The 22,019-nt window shown below is 41.5% G+C and overlaps 1 protein-coding gene across 11 annotated transcripts in view; it reads left to right on the plus strand.

The window, feature by feature from the left end:
* EBF1 (EBF transcription factor 1) overlaps positions 1–22,019 on the plus strand; it is a 388,691-nt gene that overhangs the window by 357,801 nt on the left and 8,871 nt on the right. For all 11 annotated transcript variants that reach the window (XM_045503357.1, XM_045503361.1, XM_045503380.1 and 8 more), the window contains exons 12-15: positions 16,011–16,076; positions 17,055–17,232; positions 17,874–18,053; positions 21,772–21,966. In XM_045503357.1, coding sequence (XP_045359313.1) covers positions 16,011–16,076; positions 17,055–17,232; positions 17,874–18,053; positions 21,772–21,966 — 619 coding nt within the window. The remainder of the gene's footprint in view (positions 1–16,010; positions 16,077–17,054; positions 17,233–17,873; positions 18,054–21,771; positions 21,967–22,019) is intronic.

A 22,019-nucleotide genomic window follows, 5' to 3' on the forward strand; every position in this document is an offset into this window, starting at 1 on the left:
ATTGCCAATACAGAAAGTAGGAAATTCACATATTGACTTCTATTCTGTACCTGTTGTCAATATCGGGGGTATTCTCATCTCTGTACCTGAGGAACATGGGTCTTATGTCACAGAGATCACTATACACAACTAGTCACTAGAGGAAGTAATAGATACATTTAACCAAAGTGCAACCAAAGTCCTGTGAGGACTCCGAATAGAGAACAATTAAATAAGTTCAAAATACAGAATTAGTGGAACTACCATTCACCATTTACTGACAGCAAAATAAAGTTTCATTTATTACACAAATGGAAACTATTATAAATTCAATGAGTAGATGAGAGGTGCTCTCCTTGCTGGAATAAGGCTAGAGATATGTCACTTCTGAGTCTGTTTTGCCTCATAAAACACTTACAAAAATGAAGTTGGCGTCCTTCTTAGCTCAACAAACTTTTTCGGGGGATTGGCTTACTGTCAGATCCTACCTGTGTGCCTGGTACCCTGTCAGAACAGACCTTGCCCAGGAGAAAAGTACCCCCCCCCAAATTGTTGCATAAATGAGAGGAGCCAGTAGAGGAGAAGAGGGACACTACCTGACTGAAGAGAGGAAGAACTGTGACCAGCAAGAATGGGAGTTCTCTACCTAGACCTGGGGGAAGAAGCACACAGCCTCAGTCTCTAGCTCTGGCTTCCGGGAACAGCCTTGCTTCTGCCCAGTGTTGTGGACCTTACTGAAAGCGTTTCACCTCAGGAGGAAACCATAGGGTATGTCAGACTGTTCATATCCTTGTCTTTGAAACAGGCCTCCATCATACACATCCTTCTCTTTCACCTGACTTAGTGAACGGCAGTCTCCATCTGTAGTATAGATGTGCCTCGGAGAGATTTACTTTCAAGGCCCTCTGTCTAGCAAGAACCTAGCTCCCATGCATTTCCTGTGGGATTATAATTGGTAATTTTATAGCACAATGATATAAATGATGTGTGTCCACCCAGTGGTCAGTGCCTGAGGTGTCTCAGTGTTAGAAAGAAGACATGGGCACAATGACAGACTTGTCTTAATTTTTCCTTTTGGGGACAGTCTTCACTTTACACGTGGCATTTGATGTCTCTAGAGTCTGCTGAAGGACCTGGAGAGTCCGATTGGCAGGGGTGGAACTCGGAGCAAGGACATTCACTAGCTATGCAGCAGGGGTCAAAATTCTTGTTTTTTTCCCCCTCAAATTCTTTGCCTCTGTGCCTCAGTTTCCTTCTCTATCAAATGGAGATGGTAATATTTTCCACTTTTTCTGATAGTTATTTCAACCAGTTATTTAGCACTCAACAAAAGGTAGCTACGATTATCTGCAGGTGAGTAAGAGTGGGATTGTTGCTTCTTAGGGCTCTTCCATCCAATCTCTGCAGAGCAGGAAATCTTAATCCTGGTGGCAGTTGAATGTATGATTCATCTTCTGTGCCTCAGTTTCTTCATCTATAAAGTGGGGACAATAATCACGCTGACTTCCTGGAGATCACGTAAGGAAAAAAGGAAGTAATCCTGTGGATGCACTCTAGCACAGCTATCTGGCTCACAGTTGCTTCTCTGTAAATATTTATTGAAAAACGGAAGATAAATCTGATTTACCGGTTGAGGTCTAAAGAAGCCAGGAGGTACTTTTCTTATTCATAATGAAATAAGAGACATAGGCATATAGGGCTTATTTTTCTGTACTTTTAAAACCATTTTTACAGTTGCACATCACATTCAGAAATGTTGAACAAATAGCACAGGCACGTGTCACTGCATCCCCGGTGGCCTGATGGTGAAGTTCCCAGCCCTCTTTTCCTGGGTTTGGGAGGAGTAATCAGGACACAATGGATTTGTGTGCTGAGGAAACACTCCGCAGCCTGCATCTAGCCACTTGACTGCTCAAGGGCTCTGGCCGGAGCCGCCCCAGGAAGTTCTCTGTGTGACTCAGACCAGAGTGGCTGTCCTCCTGGCTCTGAATGTTAAGGTGGAGGGAGAGTTCAAGAGCAGGGTCAGGAAGTGGTGGATGGAGCCAGCTCAAGGTATTCCTGTGGACTTGGGAGATTTATACTCAGGCTGTCCATTGTTAGGGGGATAAAAACGGGCTCCGCCTTTCTTAGAATCATGGTCAGTGTTTGTCAAACATGAGTGTTTCAGTGAGCCATGGACCACACACCTTAAAAAACAAACTGCACTTTATTAAACCCATGTGTTTGTGAATAGACAAAGCTAGATTCATACAACCACCCACATATTCTGTCAAATGAAACTGCTCCAAAGACCAAGCAGACAGCTTTCCATAATAATATGCCTTTGTATACTGGCTTGTGCTTTTTCAAAGAACTTGTACATGTTTTGTTTTATTGGAGCCCCTCTTATGAGAGAAGTCGGGAAAATAGACACCATTCCCATTTACCAAATGAGAAAACAGGAGCAAGATGAACCCTTCTCTGTCAACTATTTTGTTCCTGAAAGTCACCATTAGTGATAGTGGCTGTACGCACACATTTAAAACAGTATAATTATCCTAAGCCCAGGTGTTACTTGGTTTCCTTTTTCAGATGCGCAGGGAGAAAGGTGGACTAAGATTTTAAATGGAACCGTTCTGTTCTGTTTCATTACAAACTTGCCTCCCTCTCTGGATCCTGGCAGGAGGGAGAAGAACACGTGATGGACTTTGGGGTGAAGGTTGACTCTTCATGTAATGAATGTAGCGGTGAGGGGATGGGGACTGTGGTCAGTCAGAGACCGTGAGATGCAGGCATGTATGATGCAATCCAGAAGCACTGAACAAGGAGTTCTCTCTGTTTTGAAGGCCAGCGGTGTCTCCACCCTCTTTCAGTGTATTAGTTGTCTTCCTGAGTGGGCAGTGAGCATTAGCACAGAGGCGTGGAGAGTGGACCAAACCTCACTGGCATTCTGTGTGTTGGCAGTGAGTCCCAGGGAGCACGTAGTGTCACTTCATGCCCAAGGTGTGCCGGGCACTGCTCTATCAAGGTGTTCAAAGAGCACAGAGGCCGAGAGAGTGAGCTCTCAGCTCAGATATGGAGTTGGCAAACCAGATCCACTGCTCTGTGCAGTGACTCAGCCTTTCCAGCCTCTGTTTTCTCTTCCTCAACACATGGTTGCTGTTGGGCATTGGTGAGATAATTTAGGCGAGGAGGCCTCTCTGGTATCTAGCAAGACTCCAGTACGCAGAGGCCACAGGCCCTGCAAGGCAGGGACTCCCCACTCCACAGGAGCCAGAGGCCCAGAGGGCTGGCGACTTGCCCGACTCCACAGCTAACAAGTGGGAAGACTAAAATTCGAGTCCTTGGGCTTGACTGCCTCACTGTCACCATTGCATCATATTCCCACTTTTCCTTCGGATCTGGAAACCCAAATAATTCTGCCTTGAGGTGATTAGCTCCGGTCTCCTATTCCTCGCCTACACCTCTCCCCCATCCTACTTAAACTCTTGCCAGCTTTCTCGCATCATCCCACTGAAAGGGGTTGGCATGGGGACCTCCGTGGGGCAAAAGTTTCTCTATCAGAGCCAGTCCTTCTTTTAGAGAAAGTAAAGCAGTTTGAGAAAAGTAACAAAGGCAGCATTTGTGTATTTTGCTTTATGGAGCTGAAAATATCTGGTAAATTGATCCAGTGGGAGTAATAAATACACATTACTTTATCTTGTTCTTCATGTCCTATACCCCTGAGCCTTGATAGAACAACACCACTTAATAGACTTAAAAAAGAGTAATTACACTCATTGGTTGTGTGATTTTTCAGCCCTCCCAGCCCTGCCTGACCTTCTAATTTAGCTCACCGTGTCTAACTAATGCATTTATATTCATCTTTTATGAAGCATGTATAGTACAGAATTGACTTTAGAGCTTTTTTCAAGCTGTCCTCCCAGGTCTCCAATCTGGTTAGTAGTAAGGAGAGTGGGAACCATCTATCTCTGTACTGTTCACATGTATAGATAACGCATACACAGGGCTCATGGCATTTTTTTATTTTTTATGAAACATAATAAAAAGTATTTATTACATTTTTACTTTAAAGCTTTTATACATTCTAGCATTATTTACAGCTAAACATGCAGGCAAAAGATGCGAGTGTTTTTAAAATGATTACTGTTAATGTTTCTGCTTGTCAGAAGTGCTTAAATTTTCCTGCACTTTGTCTAAAAACTTAGTACTGTTGCCTTTTAAGAACAACACATTTAAAAGATCTTGCAAGTCAGATTTGCAAACACTTCTGACAGTTTGTGATGAATGATATTGCAAAATTTGCAAGATGTTTGTCATTTTGCACAGCTGACATATTAAGGAGCAGATTAAGAAATGCAAAACCCCTATGGAAAACAACTATCCCAAACAAAAACCAAAACAAACCTCAAGCAAACCTTGAACCCAGAGAACACACACACCAGAATCTCTCACCCGGGTTTTCTCTCCCAACTTCCCACTCAGCCAGTGGAACCCAATTGTTCTCAGTGCATTTTCTCTCACCATATGGTCTCCTCATTACCATACACTAAGAGTCCATATGGGAAACTTGTGAAATGAACTGTATTCATTTTAACTGCCAGATGAGCAGCCTTTTGCTTTGCAAGCTTAGCTTAAGTCATCTGCTGTCTTCATGTTGTTATGGCAACACGGCACCAATAAAAAATTCTAATCTACTGTAAGTGATCACAGTATTTTAAGTGCTTGCCTATAACTGCCCTCAAAGGGGAGGAGGGAAGAAGGGTTATATTCTTCCAAAGAGCAAAGGGTTGTTCTTCATTCCAGCAGGTGTCACCAAAGAAGCTGGTGAGATGGGTAGAGGTGCCACCGTGCCCATGTAGTACAGTAGACATGGATCGTAAGGGATGTGGGTTGCAGAGGGATGGATGGTGGTGAGGACGGACTGTAGACCCTTTGGGAGGGTCTAGACAAAAAGAAACACTGAAAGTCAAAAACCACAGTTCTTCCAGCAGACATGTGACTCTGCTGGTGCTGTGAAGCCTGCCACACATAAAACTCTAGATTCTAAACTACACAGGCAACAGATCCTTTTGGTAGCTTCTCCTTCACTGGCATGCGAAAAAATCTCAGCCTCCACGAGTCTGCTCTTCCTGTACATGGGAATTAGTCATTTCCAACACTGTGCTAATTAAGAGCACCTTAAAGTAATGGAAGTAGGCAGCAACATCCTTAAATATAAATCATTTTCACCTCCGTGGGCCACATGATATGTTGCATCTCTGTCGCTCTATCTGTATTGAAAGTGAATGTTTATAGTCTCAGTTCATCAGTTCACATTAGCCTCATGCTGAATATTTAAACACAGAACAATTTGAACACACCATGAAGGAAGACAGTGACTGCACTTTCATTTGGAACAGCAAGGGCTCATCTAATAATAATTTAGTAAATCAGCCATTTAGTGGCTCGGTTGTGCACTGCATTGTGCCAAGTATTATTCAGTTGAACTGTACACTTGCAGAATTGAAATTCAGACTCTCGTCACAGGCACTGTTTTTGCTCAATGGAGAGACAAGACCCAAAATCACCCTCCCTAAAGAGCGTTAGTGTTTAGTGATTTATCATAAATACAGAGCTGGGGCAAAATAAAACCAGAGTCGACTGTATACAATGTATTCTAATTATGCTGTTATTGTTTTAGTCTTTATGCAAAGACTATCAGTGATTCAAAACCTGCAGTTGCATCAGTGAAAATACAAATAAGAAATCTTTGCATAGCCACATTGTCTGTTAGCAGAAAAGGGGGATGAGTAAGGGTTTCAGAAAAGGATAAAGAAAAACCTTCCATTTTTGTCTTCCATACCGTGACGCTAGCCACTCTCTCAACTTATTCATTCGTTTGTTTTTGTAATTTGAGGAAACTCTATTAACATTATATCCAGGAACCCAAATGACTCTACTCAAACAAAAATACAGAAACAAAAACCAAATCATATGGCATATTGAACTCTTAGGAAAAGCACAGTTGAGTTTGAATACAAGAAGCATTTTGTCTCTGCATTCTCTTGTTAAACACACAAACTATGGAATGCATACCTTTTCTTCCTCTCTCCCCTTTATCTGCCAGAAACCTTGCGGGCAAATCCCACAACCTGTTTTGATAATGCGCTCAATTTAGAGGCTTGGTGTCCCCTCTACTTTTGCTTCTTTTAGTAGGGGAGTTTAGCTTGATCTATGCACACCTGAAATTGAATATAGAATCGTGTATGTGGTTATGAGTATGCAATTTTTTAAATGTTTATTTATTTTGAGAGAGAGAGAGAGAGAGGGAGGAAGAGGGAGGGAGAGAGAGCAGGGGCAGGGGCAGAGAGAGAGGGAGAGAGAATACCAAGCAGGATCCACACCGTCAGTGCAGAGCCCGGCTCGGGGCTCGATCTCACGAACCATGAGATCATGACCTGAGCTGAAATCAAGGGTCTGACACTTAACTGACTGAACCACCCAGGTACCCCAATGAGTATGTATTTTTTGAGGGGAGGAAGATTATAGCTTCATTTAAAAGGCCCATGATCCTCACAAAGAGCTATAATTTTCCCTTCTTTATTTTGTCTTTAACTGACTTATTTTTCGGTTAAGTTATTCCACTTGTCATTATTATATCAGGCCCATTTCGGAGATGGGACAACTGAGGCTCAGAGAGGCCAAGTAATCTGCTTAAGCTTATGCAACTGGTAAATGGAGTTTTCTATCTCACCAGACTTCCTCACTGTTAATCTGTTCAGAATCTTTCACTGCTATTCAAATAGGACTGCATCTCAAACAGCACTCAAGGCACATAATGCACATATATGAATGCATATAATTTGCCAAAGTTCTCTGGAAAATAAGTGAAGATTATCAATATTATGGCTGGCTATTGCTCAACAAAGCACCAAGTGCTGGCATTAACACTGCTCTACAGATGAGGAAACAGAGGCATGCATTTACAATGCTAGTAAGTGCCAGAGCACGGATTTTAGCCAACTATATTGAAGTCCAGAGCTAGTATCCCTAAGCTCTGACTCCTAGAATTAAGAAAAAGGAATTTGAAGAAAAAAGGCAATTTTGCAAACCAATGCTAAAAAAATCCTCAAGCTTGGCTAGGGATGGGGGTGGGGGGGGGCGGTAGAGGAAGAGGGCAATGGTAGTATGGACTGAGGTTAGCTCACAAAGGGCCAAGCCAAGCAAAAGTGGCAACGTGAATGAAAAACATGCACATAGAAACACTGGAGATAATTCTTTTTCTCTTTAGCAGTAGAGTCATTGTCATAGGGACTTGTAATGTCAGTTATTCCAATAGCTGGATTCTGGAACGGAACCTCTTGCAAGTTCTTTTTTAGCACTGAGCTCTTGATGAGGGTAACTGTGTTTATCCTACTTCGTATCACATCCGCTGGGCAGAGGAATCAATGTAATTACTCATTAGTTCAGGGAGAAGTCACAGGAGGAGCAAGGGCTAACTCCTGTTTCCCCCTTACAGTCCAAAATCCTCCTCTTGGACTGAAGCCCTGAGAAAGAGACACTAGGAGGTAGGTCTTCAACCTTGCTCACTATTTTCAGCCTTGAGTTACACTTCAATTAAGCATCAGAGTAATAAGAACTGAGCCCCAGCAGTCTCGAGGCAGTGGATTTTAATTGCAGTTATACTCAGGACCATCTGTAAAGCCTTGAGAATTTACAGTTATCATTCGTCTAGAGGTACATATAATAACCGGTGATGTTGGACAATTTAAGAAGCAAAGCAAACTGTATTTTTGCCTCCCTTAGACATCCTTAAAGTACAACATAGTTCCAACATGCATATATCACTTACTCAAGTTTAACTATACGTACTTGTCCAAATATATAAATATACACATCTGTATACACTCACACCAAACACATACATACACATACATAGGTATGACAGTAAATTTCTCTGTTTACTCAGTGGTCCTTTGACTTTCAAACTAGATATTTATTCTGCTTTGCCCTAGGGAAAGGGAAGCCACAACCCAAAGACAAAGAGAAACAGAAGTAGTTAATTTTCGGCTTTTGTGTTTCTAAGAGGCCAGGCCTTGGCGACTTAAAAGATTTTCAAGGGTAATTTTGACTCTAGGCAGTTTTTGTTTCATGTGCTGACTTTACAACCCACCCCTGAAAAAGGCACCTCTGTCCATAGCCTTCTCTTTAAGCAGAGACTTTTATCCTGATCAGAAAGTCGATTTCCAAGGCCACTCAGCAGGACCTAACCCAGAGCGTCGGTCTTAAACCAGTACAATGAATTGGAATAAGAAGAGCCGGCCAGAGGTTACCAAGTTCAGCTCTGTACCTCCAAGCAGGTCATATTCACAAGGGTGCAGGCACCATTTTTCACTGTATTTGTGGCGGGAAGCACCCCAGGCTCCCATTCACCAATTACCATGACACCATTTAGAAGAGAATGCCAGGAGACCAAAAAGAGGGGGAAAAGCCATTGTCATAACTCTTCTCAGGAATACCTGGTTTCACAATTTATACTTAACTGCTGACACTTGAAAAGTCGAACATTTTGGTAAAATGAATCAAGCTGTAATGTTTCTTTTATGAGATCCCCTTGCAGGAAAGGGAGGTTTGGCACCTTGTGGAGACCAAGCTTAGTTATCCATCATAGTAGTCAGCTGTCCTAGCCAGCTTCTCAGAGGTCACGCGATCGAACCAACAGCTCTTACAACTATATTATTGCTTACGGAACAGTAATTGAGGCACCAGATAAAAATTACCTGGTCTAATAGGCAGCGAACAATTTTCACTCAATAAAATTATAAGCCAAATCATTCATTTCATAACACTCTGGCTAATTTATTTGTTGACCTTTTATTATCCATAGCTCTTCAGTGGTATTAACTGCAACTCAGACAAAATCTCTTGTTCATTTCACTTTCATTGATTTTTTTTTTCCATTGAGGCAATAACGGCTGCTTGAAAACAGCCTTTTTCTTTCCACTGTAAAAGTCAATCATGTAAGTTAGTATGTCTTACGTTGGTATAGCTGCCTTAGCTTACAACCCACTTTAATTTCATGTGATTCAGAAGTCTTCTGTACCATGTTTGCAACAAAGGCAAAGCTTTCTGCTGTGCCTCTAGCCACATGGTACGATGATACATAATAATATGTTTGAGAAGGAAGAGTGCTCTCGTTTAATCTGAACATAAAATCAACTTTAAAATTAGAGAAGGTTCAGAAATCCCCCCACATTTTCTTTAGACTGGGCTAGAACGACTTGGATGCCTCTTGTATTAATAGCAGTAGACCCTTTCAGATTATTTAATTCCTTTGTTGTGGAAATTTCTGCAGATTTTAATTGTGGCTTGAATTTTATTTTTCTTTAAAGAATATGGGCAATGTGCATGTGCTAGAACATTCAGTAAGCTTCAGCTGAAGCTTCTTATATAATAAAATACCATGAAGTCTTTAGAATGCAAGGTTGTAAAATATAATTGTTACACATTTGGCATTTTATGCCTCCCTAGAAATAACCACTTGCTACCTACACCTCATCTATGCTCCTCCTTTCCATTTCAATTTACTCTAAAGTGGTCCTTAGCCATAATGAGAATGCCCCTTTCAACAGAGACATGTTTAATTATATCGATGCTAGATGTAAGTGACTCTTCTCAGTCATAGGGCTTCTGAGTAAAGAGTGCTTAAAGTGTGGCACAAAAGGTTTCTAATGCTCTGTGGTAAGCTCTATTTTGAGTTCATATTACCAGAAAAATGAAAAATTTGAGGAATGTCTCAGAGGATCGGAAACTAAACAGGGCTCAAGTATTATTTTGGTTTGTTTTACTCCTTCCCTCGCTGCCCTCATTATATGATTTTTTAGAATGCAAAGTCTACCATTGTGGAATTTTCCATTTGGCTGAATAAACACGAAGGAAGTTGGGATCTAAAACTACCCTCCACAGAAATTACCTCTCAGTACAACTAGTATTTATTGTTTTGTACATCCAGCTCTGCAGGAAATGGGCTGTGAGAAACTTCCAATCAATTTTTCAGTTTTCAGGTGTTCCAATCAGCAGTGTCGCCCAGACTTTCAGAAGGAAATGGGGAAAGAGCTAGAACTTAGAGGCTCGTGAGCTGAGTACACTGTTCAAAATCTGGACCTATTGGTAAACTCTACAGTGAGAAGGCAAATGAAATTAATGCTGATTCCATTTATAGATGCTTATCACCTCTAAGCTGGGGTGGGGGAAGCCTCTGCCATTCCACTCCATTTTATGTTGCCGATAGTTGGGCCCATTGCATCTTGAATCCCCCGATAAAGCAAAAGAAGATTGGTGATAAATAGGTGTCAGGGAAATGTGCAGTGACAGAAAGGTATTGTATTTCTTTCTCAGGAATCACCCAAGTTCGGCTTGACTTTGTAGGTTAGCTTCTGTTTTCTTCTACATCCTGCAAAAACATTTCCCACTTGGGAGAGCATAAAGCCAAGCACAGATTGTCCTCACAATTTTCTGAAGTATCCCGGGCCTTAATTTTCAAAGGGGATTCCCAGAATCTCAAAATCTGATTCTAAAATTTGAAATTAATGTTGTGTTGGTAAGTGGATATTCCTCTGGCTTTATGAGCTGAAATATATGCTCTGAGTGAAGGAGAAAGTTCAGGCCACATCCCCTGCTCATCTGGGTTTGAATTACTCAAAACATTGAATTGGATTTATAAAGGGACACCATATTGGACAATTAGAGAACCTTCCACTTCACCCTGGAAGGCTAGATGTAGACAGTGAATATGAGTTTTTACCTACATATCTGAGGGCAGACACTGAAGAGAAGATTCACATGGAAGGGGAATAATCCTTAGAGATTTTACCTTCATGAACTCAAAAGAAAGATGAATTAGCCATATCTGCATATCAGACATGATGTGCCTGGTTCCTAAGACTGTGCAAATACCTAAATATTTCTAAGGGTGTAAGAGAACAGTTAATAAAAGGCTGATGTGTATCAAGACCAATCTCATGTTGCTAACAGTCTATAACTTGAGATAATGTCTGTACCCAATATGATTCATTATATTAATCACAAAATTAAAATGTAAGCACAAGCCAGCAGGAGTAAAAGAGCAAATTCATAAAAGAAAAAAAAAAGTGGCATAAAAACCCCCCACAGTGATCAAGACTTGACCTTGGGGAATTTATATATTGGATTAAGAGGTCTGGAGCCAAATAGAACACCAAATTTAAGTCTTGTGCTTTTATAAACCATGCCAAATGTATGCCCTTGTCATTTCATCATATAAATTAAGCATGTACTTTCAAAAACCAGTAACTATCTTAGAATAAACTTTTCAACGAGACTTTCTCAAGGCCCGTGTTTTGCTGAACATTGTGCTAGGGGCTTGGAGAAGATGATTAGATATTCATGGCTTCAAAGGGCCTACAGTCTAGTTGTGGATAATGAAGACTAACATAGTTAAAATCAGAGCAAAAGGACCCCACAGCATCTACTTCTGTGCTGTGCTGGATGGAATATTCAGCACTATTTTTCAGAGTTAGAATAAGAGAGATTAGAAGCTGCAGTGAAGGTGGAATCAGTTCTGACAGAACAGTGTAAATCTCAAGAGCACAGGCTCTGATGTCTGACACCTGAGGGTGAATCCCCGCTCAGCCAATGTCAGTTATATGGACTCAGGGAAAGTTGGCTGACCTCTCTGAGTCTCAGTTTCCTCACCTGCCAAATGGTGGTATGGGCAGTACCCTGAGATGCTCTCTGTGAAGACTGGGTGAGTTAATGTTCCACTTTCAATAAACAACAGTTATTTTTATCATTACCAAACCACCACCACCTTCATTACCAGGCTTTGGAGGATGAGAAGGCGTTAAGAATGGGCACAGAATGAAGCCAGCATTCCAGATAAAGGAAAGGCAAAAGGAGTGAAGGTCTAGAGATGGGCAAGAGCCAATGTTTTGCTTCTAGGCTAGGGAGGACTAGCTAGACCAGAATAGAGAGCAGTTCTTCAGATGTGCAGGGAGAGGAGGTTGGATATAGAGGGTAGGACCAGATGGTGGGGAGAATCTCTTGTAACCCCCATAGAACCCTGTACCTTAATTCTGGGAAGATAATGTGCCTTGAAAAGTGCTGGAGAGTAGTATCAGTTTGTTGACTACTGGAGCAACAAGAGGCTCAAAAATTATTTGCTAATTGAGGGGGTTGCAACATAGGAAATAAAGATGAATCTTCCTTCTGTCTTTGCAGCCCATTCAGCATCTTTATTATAAAGGCTGCAAAACATAAGTAAAAACCCATAACAATTAGGCTTGAACTATTTCTCAGAGTTGAGTCTCCTCAGTGTTTCTGTAGACTCTAAATAGCTTATCCCTTTTTTTCTTTGCAGACCCCACTCACGTTATCGTCAACCAATGGTCATAATAGGACAGGGGAAGCCAGGTTTTAACTGTGAGGGAAAATAGATCAGTGAAAGTTGTTCATTTTAAGGAGTAAACATTTTTTGTTTCTTTAAGAGAGAAGAGATCAAGGCCATGAAAAGAAAAATAGTCTGAATCAGGATGTAGATTGGAGAACAAGCATTAGCTCTATAAGGAGACTCTGGGGCTTTTCAATATTTAGGATACTAGTATTTATCTTCTTTATTCCCCAATGGGATATGTTTTTAAATCTAAGGATAGGATTAATTATCTTAGAAGAATCTAATCTCTACCTTCATGTTTTAAACTGCAAGCAGGGAGATGTTTTAAACATTATGAAAAGAAGAGAAAATCTCTCCTGACAAATAAATGCCTTGAAAAATTAGATATTAGTACTAGTCAAGTGTTCTTTCTTTTCAGAAATATTAAAATTGCATATTAGAATGGAAGGAGCCTTATACTATACTTCCTCCTAATGCCACAAAAAATAAGACTTTAGGAACAATTTCCGAGACAAAAGATTATATGAAACATCCAGTTCTTCCCCTTATGGGAAATTTCTTTTTTTTTTTTTTCTTTAACATCCCAGGCTCAATCATTTCCTAATGTGAAATTACAGATTTTTCAAATTACCATATAAAACTGCGAAAAAATTACACTTGTGACCACAGAAGAGATAGCATACACTATCAATTTGATTTTAAAAGGCATACATCTTTTATACTACCTGTCATTTTTATAATGCCTTTTACAAATTTAATCAATACATTTTAACATTCTATATACTTTAAGTGCAATATACAATAAATATTCAAGTTTCATCTTAAACATGCTTTAGCCTTTAAATTGTTAAAACTGCAGTGCCCTTTCAATCTACTTACATAATGTCATAAAATATACATTTCAAGGTAAATGAAGTCAGCTACTTCAATTTAGTCCCTCAAACTGGTAGTAAATGAGAGGTTAACACTATGGTGCCAAACCCATTATTGAGTAAATTTAGCACCTTGGACAGCTCTGTAAAATCTTTATTGCTTTCCTGACCTGCTCGTCATGTTCTGTCTGTGTGTTCAGTGGCTCTCAGCTCTGATTGAAAGGCAATATATTAGATCCCCAACACAAACACGCTTGGGGGCTAGTTCACTGGGAGCGTAATGACATGGAGGTGAGAGCAATTTTCTGGTCACCAAAATCCAAGCACCTTGCAGGTCCATTGCACTAACTCATAGAGGACCTAGAAATTTCCTTTCTCCTTCCCATTTGCAGAAATAACTAATAGAAGCTGAATCACAATGGCAGAGCTGAACCAAATGTGGACTCTCCCTTAAATCCCAAAGTCCATACTGCAGTGAAGGACATTTTAAAATGGGCAAGGTATCATTTAAGGAAATCACTTTCAGGGCAAGAAATCCAGGTTCGCTGTCTACAAGACTGCTGGTCTGAAGTGCTGCAGGGCTGATGACCCACCTATGGCAGTGTGCCTACTGGGAAAGCATAACCCAGCTCCGTGGATAGAAGAAGGATGTAACTTCATAAAGCAAGATTCACATGTTTCATTTTCAGAGGATTAAATGGTGATGAGAGCTCTGGGTATTGAATAAGCAGAAAAAGAAACAATTGGATTATGTCACTGAAAAACCTTTATAGTCAAAAATATATGAGAGTAAACTGTATAGCATACACTAGTAGCTGAAATTTTTTCAGGTTTATAAAAACTTCAAAGATCTTGGAGTTTATTTTGAACTTCCCTCCTCCCTGGTTCTGTGTAATTAATTAAAATAAGCACTGGTCTGAGTCCTCAATGATAGTGTTCCAAGATTGAAATTCACAAGTGCAGTTTCCAACTGCACCTCATCTTGTGTTTTCCCTAAAATGAAAAGAAAGAAAAATACCTTCTCTGCCAAATCCAAACACTGGCATAAATATTTATTTGAAGAAATAAATGAACATAGACCCAGAGAAGTCAAATCTTAGTAAATAAACTAACTTGATCCTGTTTTGTTTTAATCTTTCCTAAGCGCCATGAGGTTTTAGTGAAAGCAGCACGGGCCGAATTTGATATGGGGACAGGGTTTAGTGTGCCCATACTGTAGTAAATTATTAACCGGTGTGGTCAGACAATACGGCAAACAAAAAGTGGTAAATTATCTTGTAGCTTGCATTAAAGAAAAAAAATAAGTTATTTCGGATGTATTGATTCAAACCTCATTGATTATATAATGCTTTTCATTCCTTATATAAAAAATAACTGAACTGTTTTACAAATGGGGTCTAGCAGCTTAAGGCTCAATAAATGTTTATTGAGAAGTGAAAACCCCTCTATCTCATTTTTGAATTTAGGACATTATATATGTCATAAGTAGTTACTGCAGTGTGACAACTATTTTATCTTATATTACAGAAAATTTAAAATTGAAAAATGTTAATATGTATCTAAACGCTTGTCATTTCAAGAGTTGTTCAAGGATTTTTGAAGAGGCTATGGTGACAGCAAAATGAATGTAATTATATCCCTATTTTCTGATCAGCATCTACAGTATACGAAAATCGAATAGCACGGCTTCTCCATGAAGAAATCTATTGTGTGAAATATTTAAAGTTTAACTTCTTGAAACTTTACCCACAGGGAAAAAAAAAGTAAACATATCTTCTTGCAAATCACCTCTGATAATCATGCCTGTATGTTTGGTTCTCTGATTAGCCTCCATTTTACAAGCCTAACTTTCCTCTTCATACTCCAGTTTAAATGAATATGAAGAAAATTAGGTCAGAATGAAGACAGAGTGACTTCTTTTGGTTGAATGAAAAAAATTACCACCACACACACTTTTGTAGAGTGTGCTATTAGAAACAAGCATACAAGCTAAATACAGAAGCCTACCTAAATGAAAAGAGGGAAACATTTTTCTCCAACTAGAATGAAAAGCAGAGCATATATCTAGGATGAGAATGAATGCGCAAATGGGGAAAATGACAAACAATACTGAAATAGCAAAGAATTGCTGTAAAAGAAGCAGACTGTGCCAGTCATGAAAATTGGTGCAGAGGGAGCTTCCGGGGGCAGGAGAATCCTTCTGTAAGAGCCTCTGACAAACAGTGCATTGCCCCAGAATGTGAGTTTACTCCATCACTCCCTTATGTCATGGCTCTACCACACAAGGGAGATAAACAAAAGAAGTTTAATGCTACATGCTTCTAGTAGCCAAAGATTGATTGGAAATCCCTCGAAAATGACCTGTCTGATAAGGTCATGGTTCCTGGAATAAGCAATTAAGTACTAAATAAACACATCTTAGGGATTCATAACATGCACTGAATGACATCGATTGTAGTAATCTAGTAAATGACCTCGCAATTGTATTCAGCAATAAACATATGAGTGCTTTATCGTGCCTACGGCAGACTATTGAGTGATGTATTTTATCCTGCAGTACCAATGATGCTCACCTTTTGACTCAATTAAGTGTGTATGTGAACAGGGATAAATTGGTGATTTAACAGCATTCTGGGGTTTCCCAAGCTACTGCCTTTAAAACAGTGTGTTGACAAAGTATGGCCAGAGGGGACTATGACGTGGTCCTGTGAAGAGATGAGGACAAGTGGCCTTCACTCAGACGACTGTATCCGCTTTTCTCTTGACAGGAAGTAATACTCAAAAGGGCTGCAGACCTGGTGGAAGCGCTGTATGGGATGCCACACAACAACCAGGTGAGCGCGACTGTTGAAGATTCCTTATTGTGTTGAAAAAGGGCGAAAAACACAAAACCACTTGCATGAGTTCCGTGTCATCCAGACATGAGACATAAGGCTATTCCGTTCTTTCTTATTTTGTAAATCTCTTATTACCTTTTCAATGGAATCATTTCCTTACGAGAATAGGTACTCCATTTAAAACAAATTTTCCATGGGAATGTACTTCATAATTGAGGAAGAGAGTTACCAGTGTTTTATTTTATTCCTCTCAGGTTTTCAAGCAGATTTAGGAGGAAAAGGGGGTTTAATTTCCTCTTCTAAAAAGAATGATAAGGCCTGACTATAATTGTCTGCTTCTATTCACAGAGCAGCTCCATGTATATGAGTCAAATTGCTCTAGAAACTAGGAGTCTGAGCAATCATTCACTCTTTTTTTGTGTGTGACTTGAATCAGTGTCCAAGGGACACAGTTCCACTAATACTCAGGGACACAGATAGTTATCTACAGCCTGCCCTTAGCTTTAGTACGGGAGAGGAGTTGTAGCCTCTGTGTGTGTGTGTGTGTGTGTGTGTGTGTGTGTGTGTATGTACCACCAGAGTTCCTGTGTGTTATTGGCTGCCGGGTGGGGGTCGGGGGGACGCCATGATGCTGTCACATGCGGGGTAGTAATATGGAAGGGTAGTAATATGGGGCTAAGACAATGGCCTTTCAAAATCAGTCAAACAAGGTTATGCAGCCCAGCTCTATCCCTAATAGGTTAGTGTCCTTATGTGAGCTCTTGGCCTCTCTCTGAGCCTCAGTCCCCCATTTGCGATATGGGCCCATCATGATGAGACTTGTCCCAGGTTTGCTGAGAGGTTGCAGAAGGTAATGCAGTTAGAGCACTGGAAGCCCTGAGCACTGGGCCTGTCGTATAGTAAACACTGGGAAAAAATGGTTTTCCTGGGAGTATGACTAAGGGTAGCTAAATGGAGTATTGTTTTACTTTGCAGGAAATTATTCTGAAGAGGGCTGCTGACATCGCAGAGGCTCTGTACAGTGTCCCCCGCAACCACAGCCAGCTCCCGGCCCTCACCAACACCTCGGTCCACGCGGGAATGATGGGCGTGAATTCCTTCAGTGGACAACTGGCTGTGAATGTCTCCGAGGCGTCACAGGCCACCAATCAGGGTCAGGAGCCTGTTCCTCTCCCTCCCCGTTTCCTTGCCCCTTCCCAACCTCGGACTGCTCCCCACCCCCCACCCCTATCACTTATTTGGCATAAAACAATTTTTATTTAAAAACATCTTTTTCCGAAAGGGGAGATTCCTAGTTTCTGTGTATCAGATATTACTGTAGAATTTGGGTTATAGCGCTCGCAGCTGGCAGTCTGGTTCGGGGGCTAGAAAGGAGGCATGCATTTAGCCATCTCTCCATTTGACTTTTCACCATAAACCATGAATGACAGATCGCAAAGAGGGTTGGAATTAAAGTTCTGAGGGGCCAAAGCACATCATCCTCGCCCAGGGAATAGGAACCTGTTAACTCCAGGGTACATCTCTTAGATTGGGATTTATTTCTGCTCCAAAATGATAATTTATAGACCCTGCATTGCCACTTCTCATGGCCTGCTAAGTATTTATGATCTCCTAAGAAATGTGTGTTTTGCTCGCTTCCCATTTTAATCACAGAGCTAGCACTACCAACCCACACACATGAATCACCCAAGCCCTTCCCTCTGGGATGCGGCAGAGGGGCAAGAAACAGAGCCCTTCCTTTCCCGAGGCTCCCAGGATTGCCACCCTCATCCCGGTTTCGCCCCCACCCCTCAGGTTTCACCCGCAACTCAAGCAGCGTGTCACCACACGGGTACGTGCCGAGCACCACCCCCCAGCAGACCAACTATAACTCCGTCACCACGAGCATGAACGGGTACGGCACTGCCGCCATGTCCAACCTGGGCGGCTCTCCGACCTTCCTCAACGGCTCAGCTGCCAACTCGCCCTACGCCAGTAAGTAGACTTGTGTGTCCTGCGCTTCTGCGTGTGTTGCTCGGTTAACTGGGCGTCACGCTGTGTGGCCCACTGTGTAGGTCTCTTCAGTCTGAGGACCCCCACCACTCGAGGGGGCCCCAGGCGATGCTGTGAAAGGCGCTGTTGTCTCTGCCCTCCCTTGCTCACCCTCCTCATCCCAAAGTCTCCCTCTTGGCCAGAACTGTGCTGCAACCCGAAGCAGTGGTGTCATCAGTGGTCATGTCAGCAGTGTCAGCAGTGTCAGTGGTCACTGTCAGCAGTGGTGATGTCATTGCCAGGACCCAAGCTTCAAGTCCCGTTGCAGAGGGGTTTGACTCCTGCTTCTACCAGTCACTGACCAGTGGCCAGGGGCAAGTTTTCTCCTCTCCAAGCCTCAGTTTTCGCATCTGCAAATGGGGAAGGAGCTAACACCCATCCCGTACAGTTGTTGTGAGATAAAATCGTGCATGTGATGAGCTTGTCCTGATGCCTGGCCCACAAGAGGCACGTTCAGTAAGCCTGAAGAATCATGATGATGGAATCATAATAATAAGTTATGCTGCTACTGCAGCATAGTCCCAATCGTCTAAAACTTAAAATCTCTCCCTTTAGGAATATGACTCCTTTTTTTTTTTTTTTTTTTAAATGCTTGGAATTTTTTTCCTCTGTGCTTGATGTGTACTAAAAACAAATAACAACAGACCAAAAAAAACAAAAACAAAAAAAACGAACCACTTTATTTTTTCCAATAATTTGGCAAGATGAAAAAAAAAAAACCACACACACATGTACAAGAATTATTTTTTGGTGCCATGTCCTTCCTTGTCTTAAAGAAGTTGAGCTTAAAGAATGTTTTGGTGCAACATTTAGATTGTATCTAAAGAACCTCAGGGAACTGGCATCTTTACTTATAAAATGTCCTGGGCTGTGTTTCTACAGTCTCTTTATCTGCCTCTGAGGATTTTTACATAGATAACCAAGTTTATCTTGGACAGTGTGGGTAACTCTTCTGTTTTGTAAAATGAGGCCAAACTCTTAGACATTTGTGGAATGATAGAAGATGTGTTGTTAAATGAAAGAATATTCATTATTTTTTAAAAACGAGTCTTGGCTAAAAAAAACACAAAAAAACCTAAAAACCATGCTGTCTCTAATATTGGAAATGTGGAGCGTTCTAATCCTTTGAAAGAAGGAAGATCATTCTTGGCTTTTGAGAGTGGTTATTTCTGAGTGTAATACTTAGAGCCTTTTACTTTCTGGGTGAATTTTTATGCTCTGTGTGTGCTAAATTTTATATTTCCACTTTATCTGTTTGGAATCAGTAGCTTTTTGAACATTTATAATTTCCCCCAAATAATCTGCATACATTATGTCTGCCTACTCAAGAGTCCGTGTTTGGGACCAGTTTCACATTGGATTTTGATTCATCGAAAGGTTGTTTCTCATAGATCTATCATCTCAGTGTTCTCCCATCTACTCAATCAGAAAATGTTTCAATCATGACCTGAAAATTAAAAGGTGGCATTCTTAATTAAATCAATAAACTAATTGCTATATGGTAGCAATTCAATTTAGGGGCTTGGATTGCTGTCTTCCCAAGCCGGTGCAGACACGCAGCAACTTCAGCCCGAGATTGCATCTGTCGGACTGTGAAACTTCCAACGTTTAATTTCCATTAATTGATTTCCTCAGTGCTCACAAATATAGTATTAAATTCTCAAATAGGCTCTCAGATGGGATGGTTTTATCTGCATAAATGCAAATAAAACAATAAACACAAAGCCCAGCTGATTTGAATTTTTGCTTCCATAATATTTAATTATTCATAAACCACTCATGTTGAAAAATTCCAAACAGAATAAAAAATAAAATAAGACATTCCACTGGTGAACACACTTTCTGGTGTGGTGGCTGATAACTAATAACGTTATAACAAATGGAGCTGCTTGACTATATTTCACCCTTTCCTCTGTTAACCACCCCCCTCAAACTCCCCACCTCTAAATACACATAATGATCGCATTTGCCAACGAGATTAATTGCCTTCCTCAGTGAACCAGCAGGATTTCAAGTCTACGAATATTTAAAAATCAAACCTCCAGTGCAGGAGTTTTGCAATTTAAATGGGTGTTATTATTGAGCGTATTTTCACATTTACAAATCCTAAGAGATGTATAAAAATGCTGGCCTCATTAAAAGAAAAAGTACAGTTTAGAAAATGTTTGTGAAAACTCTGAGGATGGCGGCTCTGTGTTCTGCTCCGTAAAGCATTCGGTGCCTTTGGATTGTGTAGTGCCGAGGGCTAATTACAAGGGGTCATTTCCCCCTAATGGCAATTGCTGCCTATTTCCCATTTGATTCCTGCTTCCCTAACTTTCCACAGCCATGAGGCCAAGGGAAGGCCAGCCACCTACACAGCATTTTAGACTCTCTGGGGGGCTCATGGGAAGGAGACCTTTTCCTCTGGTTATCTGTTTCCTTTGCAGGGTGGTGTAGTAGAAAGGACACTGAATTTGGTTTTGGTTCCTGGCTTCCCTGCATTCTAGCTATGGCCCTTGGGCATGTCACTAAACTATTTTCTGAGACTCAGCTTGGTCGGCTTGCTCAGGTATAAAAAGGACGTAATAGGCCCCAATTTAAGATTGCTTTGGCAGTGACATAAGATGAAAACGACATGAAGATTCTTGTGAATGATAAAGCAGTATGTAATGTTGATTACATAACGTGAAAAATAATACAGTAGAAGGAAGTACTTAGAATTTCAATGAAATGCCTGAAAATCACTGGGCAGGATTCATACTTGTCCCCAGGAGATGGAGGAAATAGAAGGTGAGTGTATGAAAATACTGGTCTTGAGTGGAGAGGACTCACTCTGTACCAAATCTGTCTCCTGAAGTAACCATGAGACTATTAGCAGCTAGCGAGATATGGATGGCCAGGCTGAAAGGACCGTGTTGGTAGAGGTGCATCTACCAAACTCATGTCTCCAAGCAACTAGGCTTTCTCCCTCTCTGAATTGCCAAAAATCTCCCATCATCGATAATCCACATTCCCACTACTACTAGACTGTGAGTATTTGCATAAAGCTCCTATCCTACTGCCTATTAATTCACAAGCATTCATGTACAGCTCCAAGGGGGATATAAAGAATTTGGAACTTTGACTTGTAGTTTTGCATTATCCACAAATGTTGCTTGTGGCAGTCTGTTTGTCCACATGGCCTTCCACCTACCCTTCTTCCTCACATCTCTCATTCCATTAGTGACCACGCTGTCTCAGGCTGGCCTCCTCCTGCCTCTTATATCCCCAGCCACTTTGCTAGAACCTTAGTTCAGGCCCACCTGCAATGCTTCCCTTGACTCCTCTTCCATGAAGCTTTCTTTGGTTCTCTTCCCTGCCTCTGCAGAATTGGCAGGCTCACCTTTGTCATTATTTTGTGCTACTCTATCCCTAATAAGAGCACTTTTGTTTCCTGGCCTGGGATGCCCCAGTACGTAGCACACTGCTCGGCACATAGTAGGCCCACAATAAATACATAAAAGACCACCAGCAATGAAAGGTAGCACGTGCCAAGTACTAAGTGATGAAATCAGACAAGATCCCAAGAGTTCGGGAAGGGTCATGCTGGAAGGGTGGCCTGAGCAGGGTGGCTGGGTGAAGGGCCTCATCTCAAGATGCCAGCAGAGGCTGATTTCTCCTTTCCCATTGCCCCACTCAGTCGTGCCATCCAGCCCCACCATGGCCTCCTCCACAAGCCTCCCCTCCAACTGCAGCAGCTCCTCGGGCATCTTCTCCTTCTCACCAGCCAACATGGTCTCAGCCGTGAAACAGAAGAGTGCTTTTGCACCAGTCGTCAGACCCCAGACCTCCCCGCCTCCCACCTGCACCAGCACCAACGGGAACAGCCTGCAAGGTAAGCCCTACCCACGCCAACAGAATGCCCTGACTTCACCCCCTTCCCCCGAC

Source organism: Leopardus geoffroyi, chromosome A1 (assembly GCF_018350155.1).
Source record: "Leopardus geoffroyi isolate Oge1 chromosome A1, O.geoffroyi_Oge1_pat1.0, whole genome shotgun sequence".
NCBI classification, from domain to species: Eukaryota; Metazoa; Chordata; class Mammalia; order Carnivora; family Felidae; genus Leopardus; species Leopardus geoffroyi.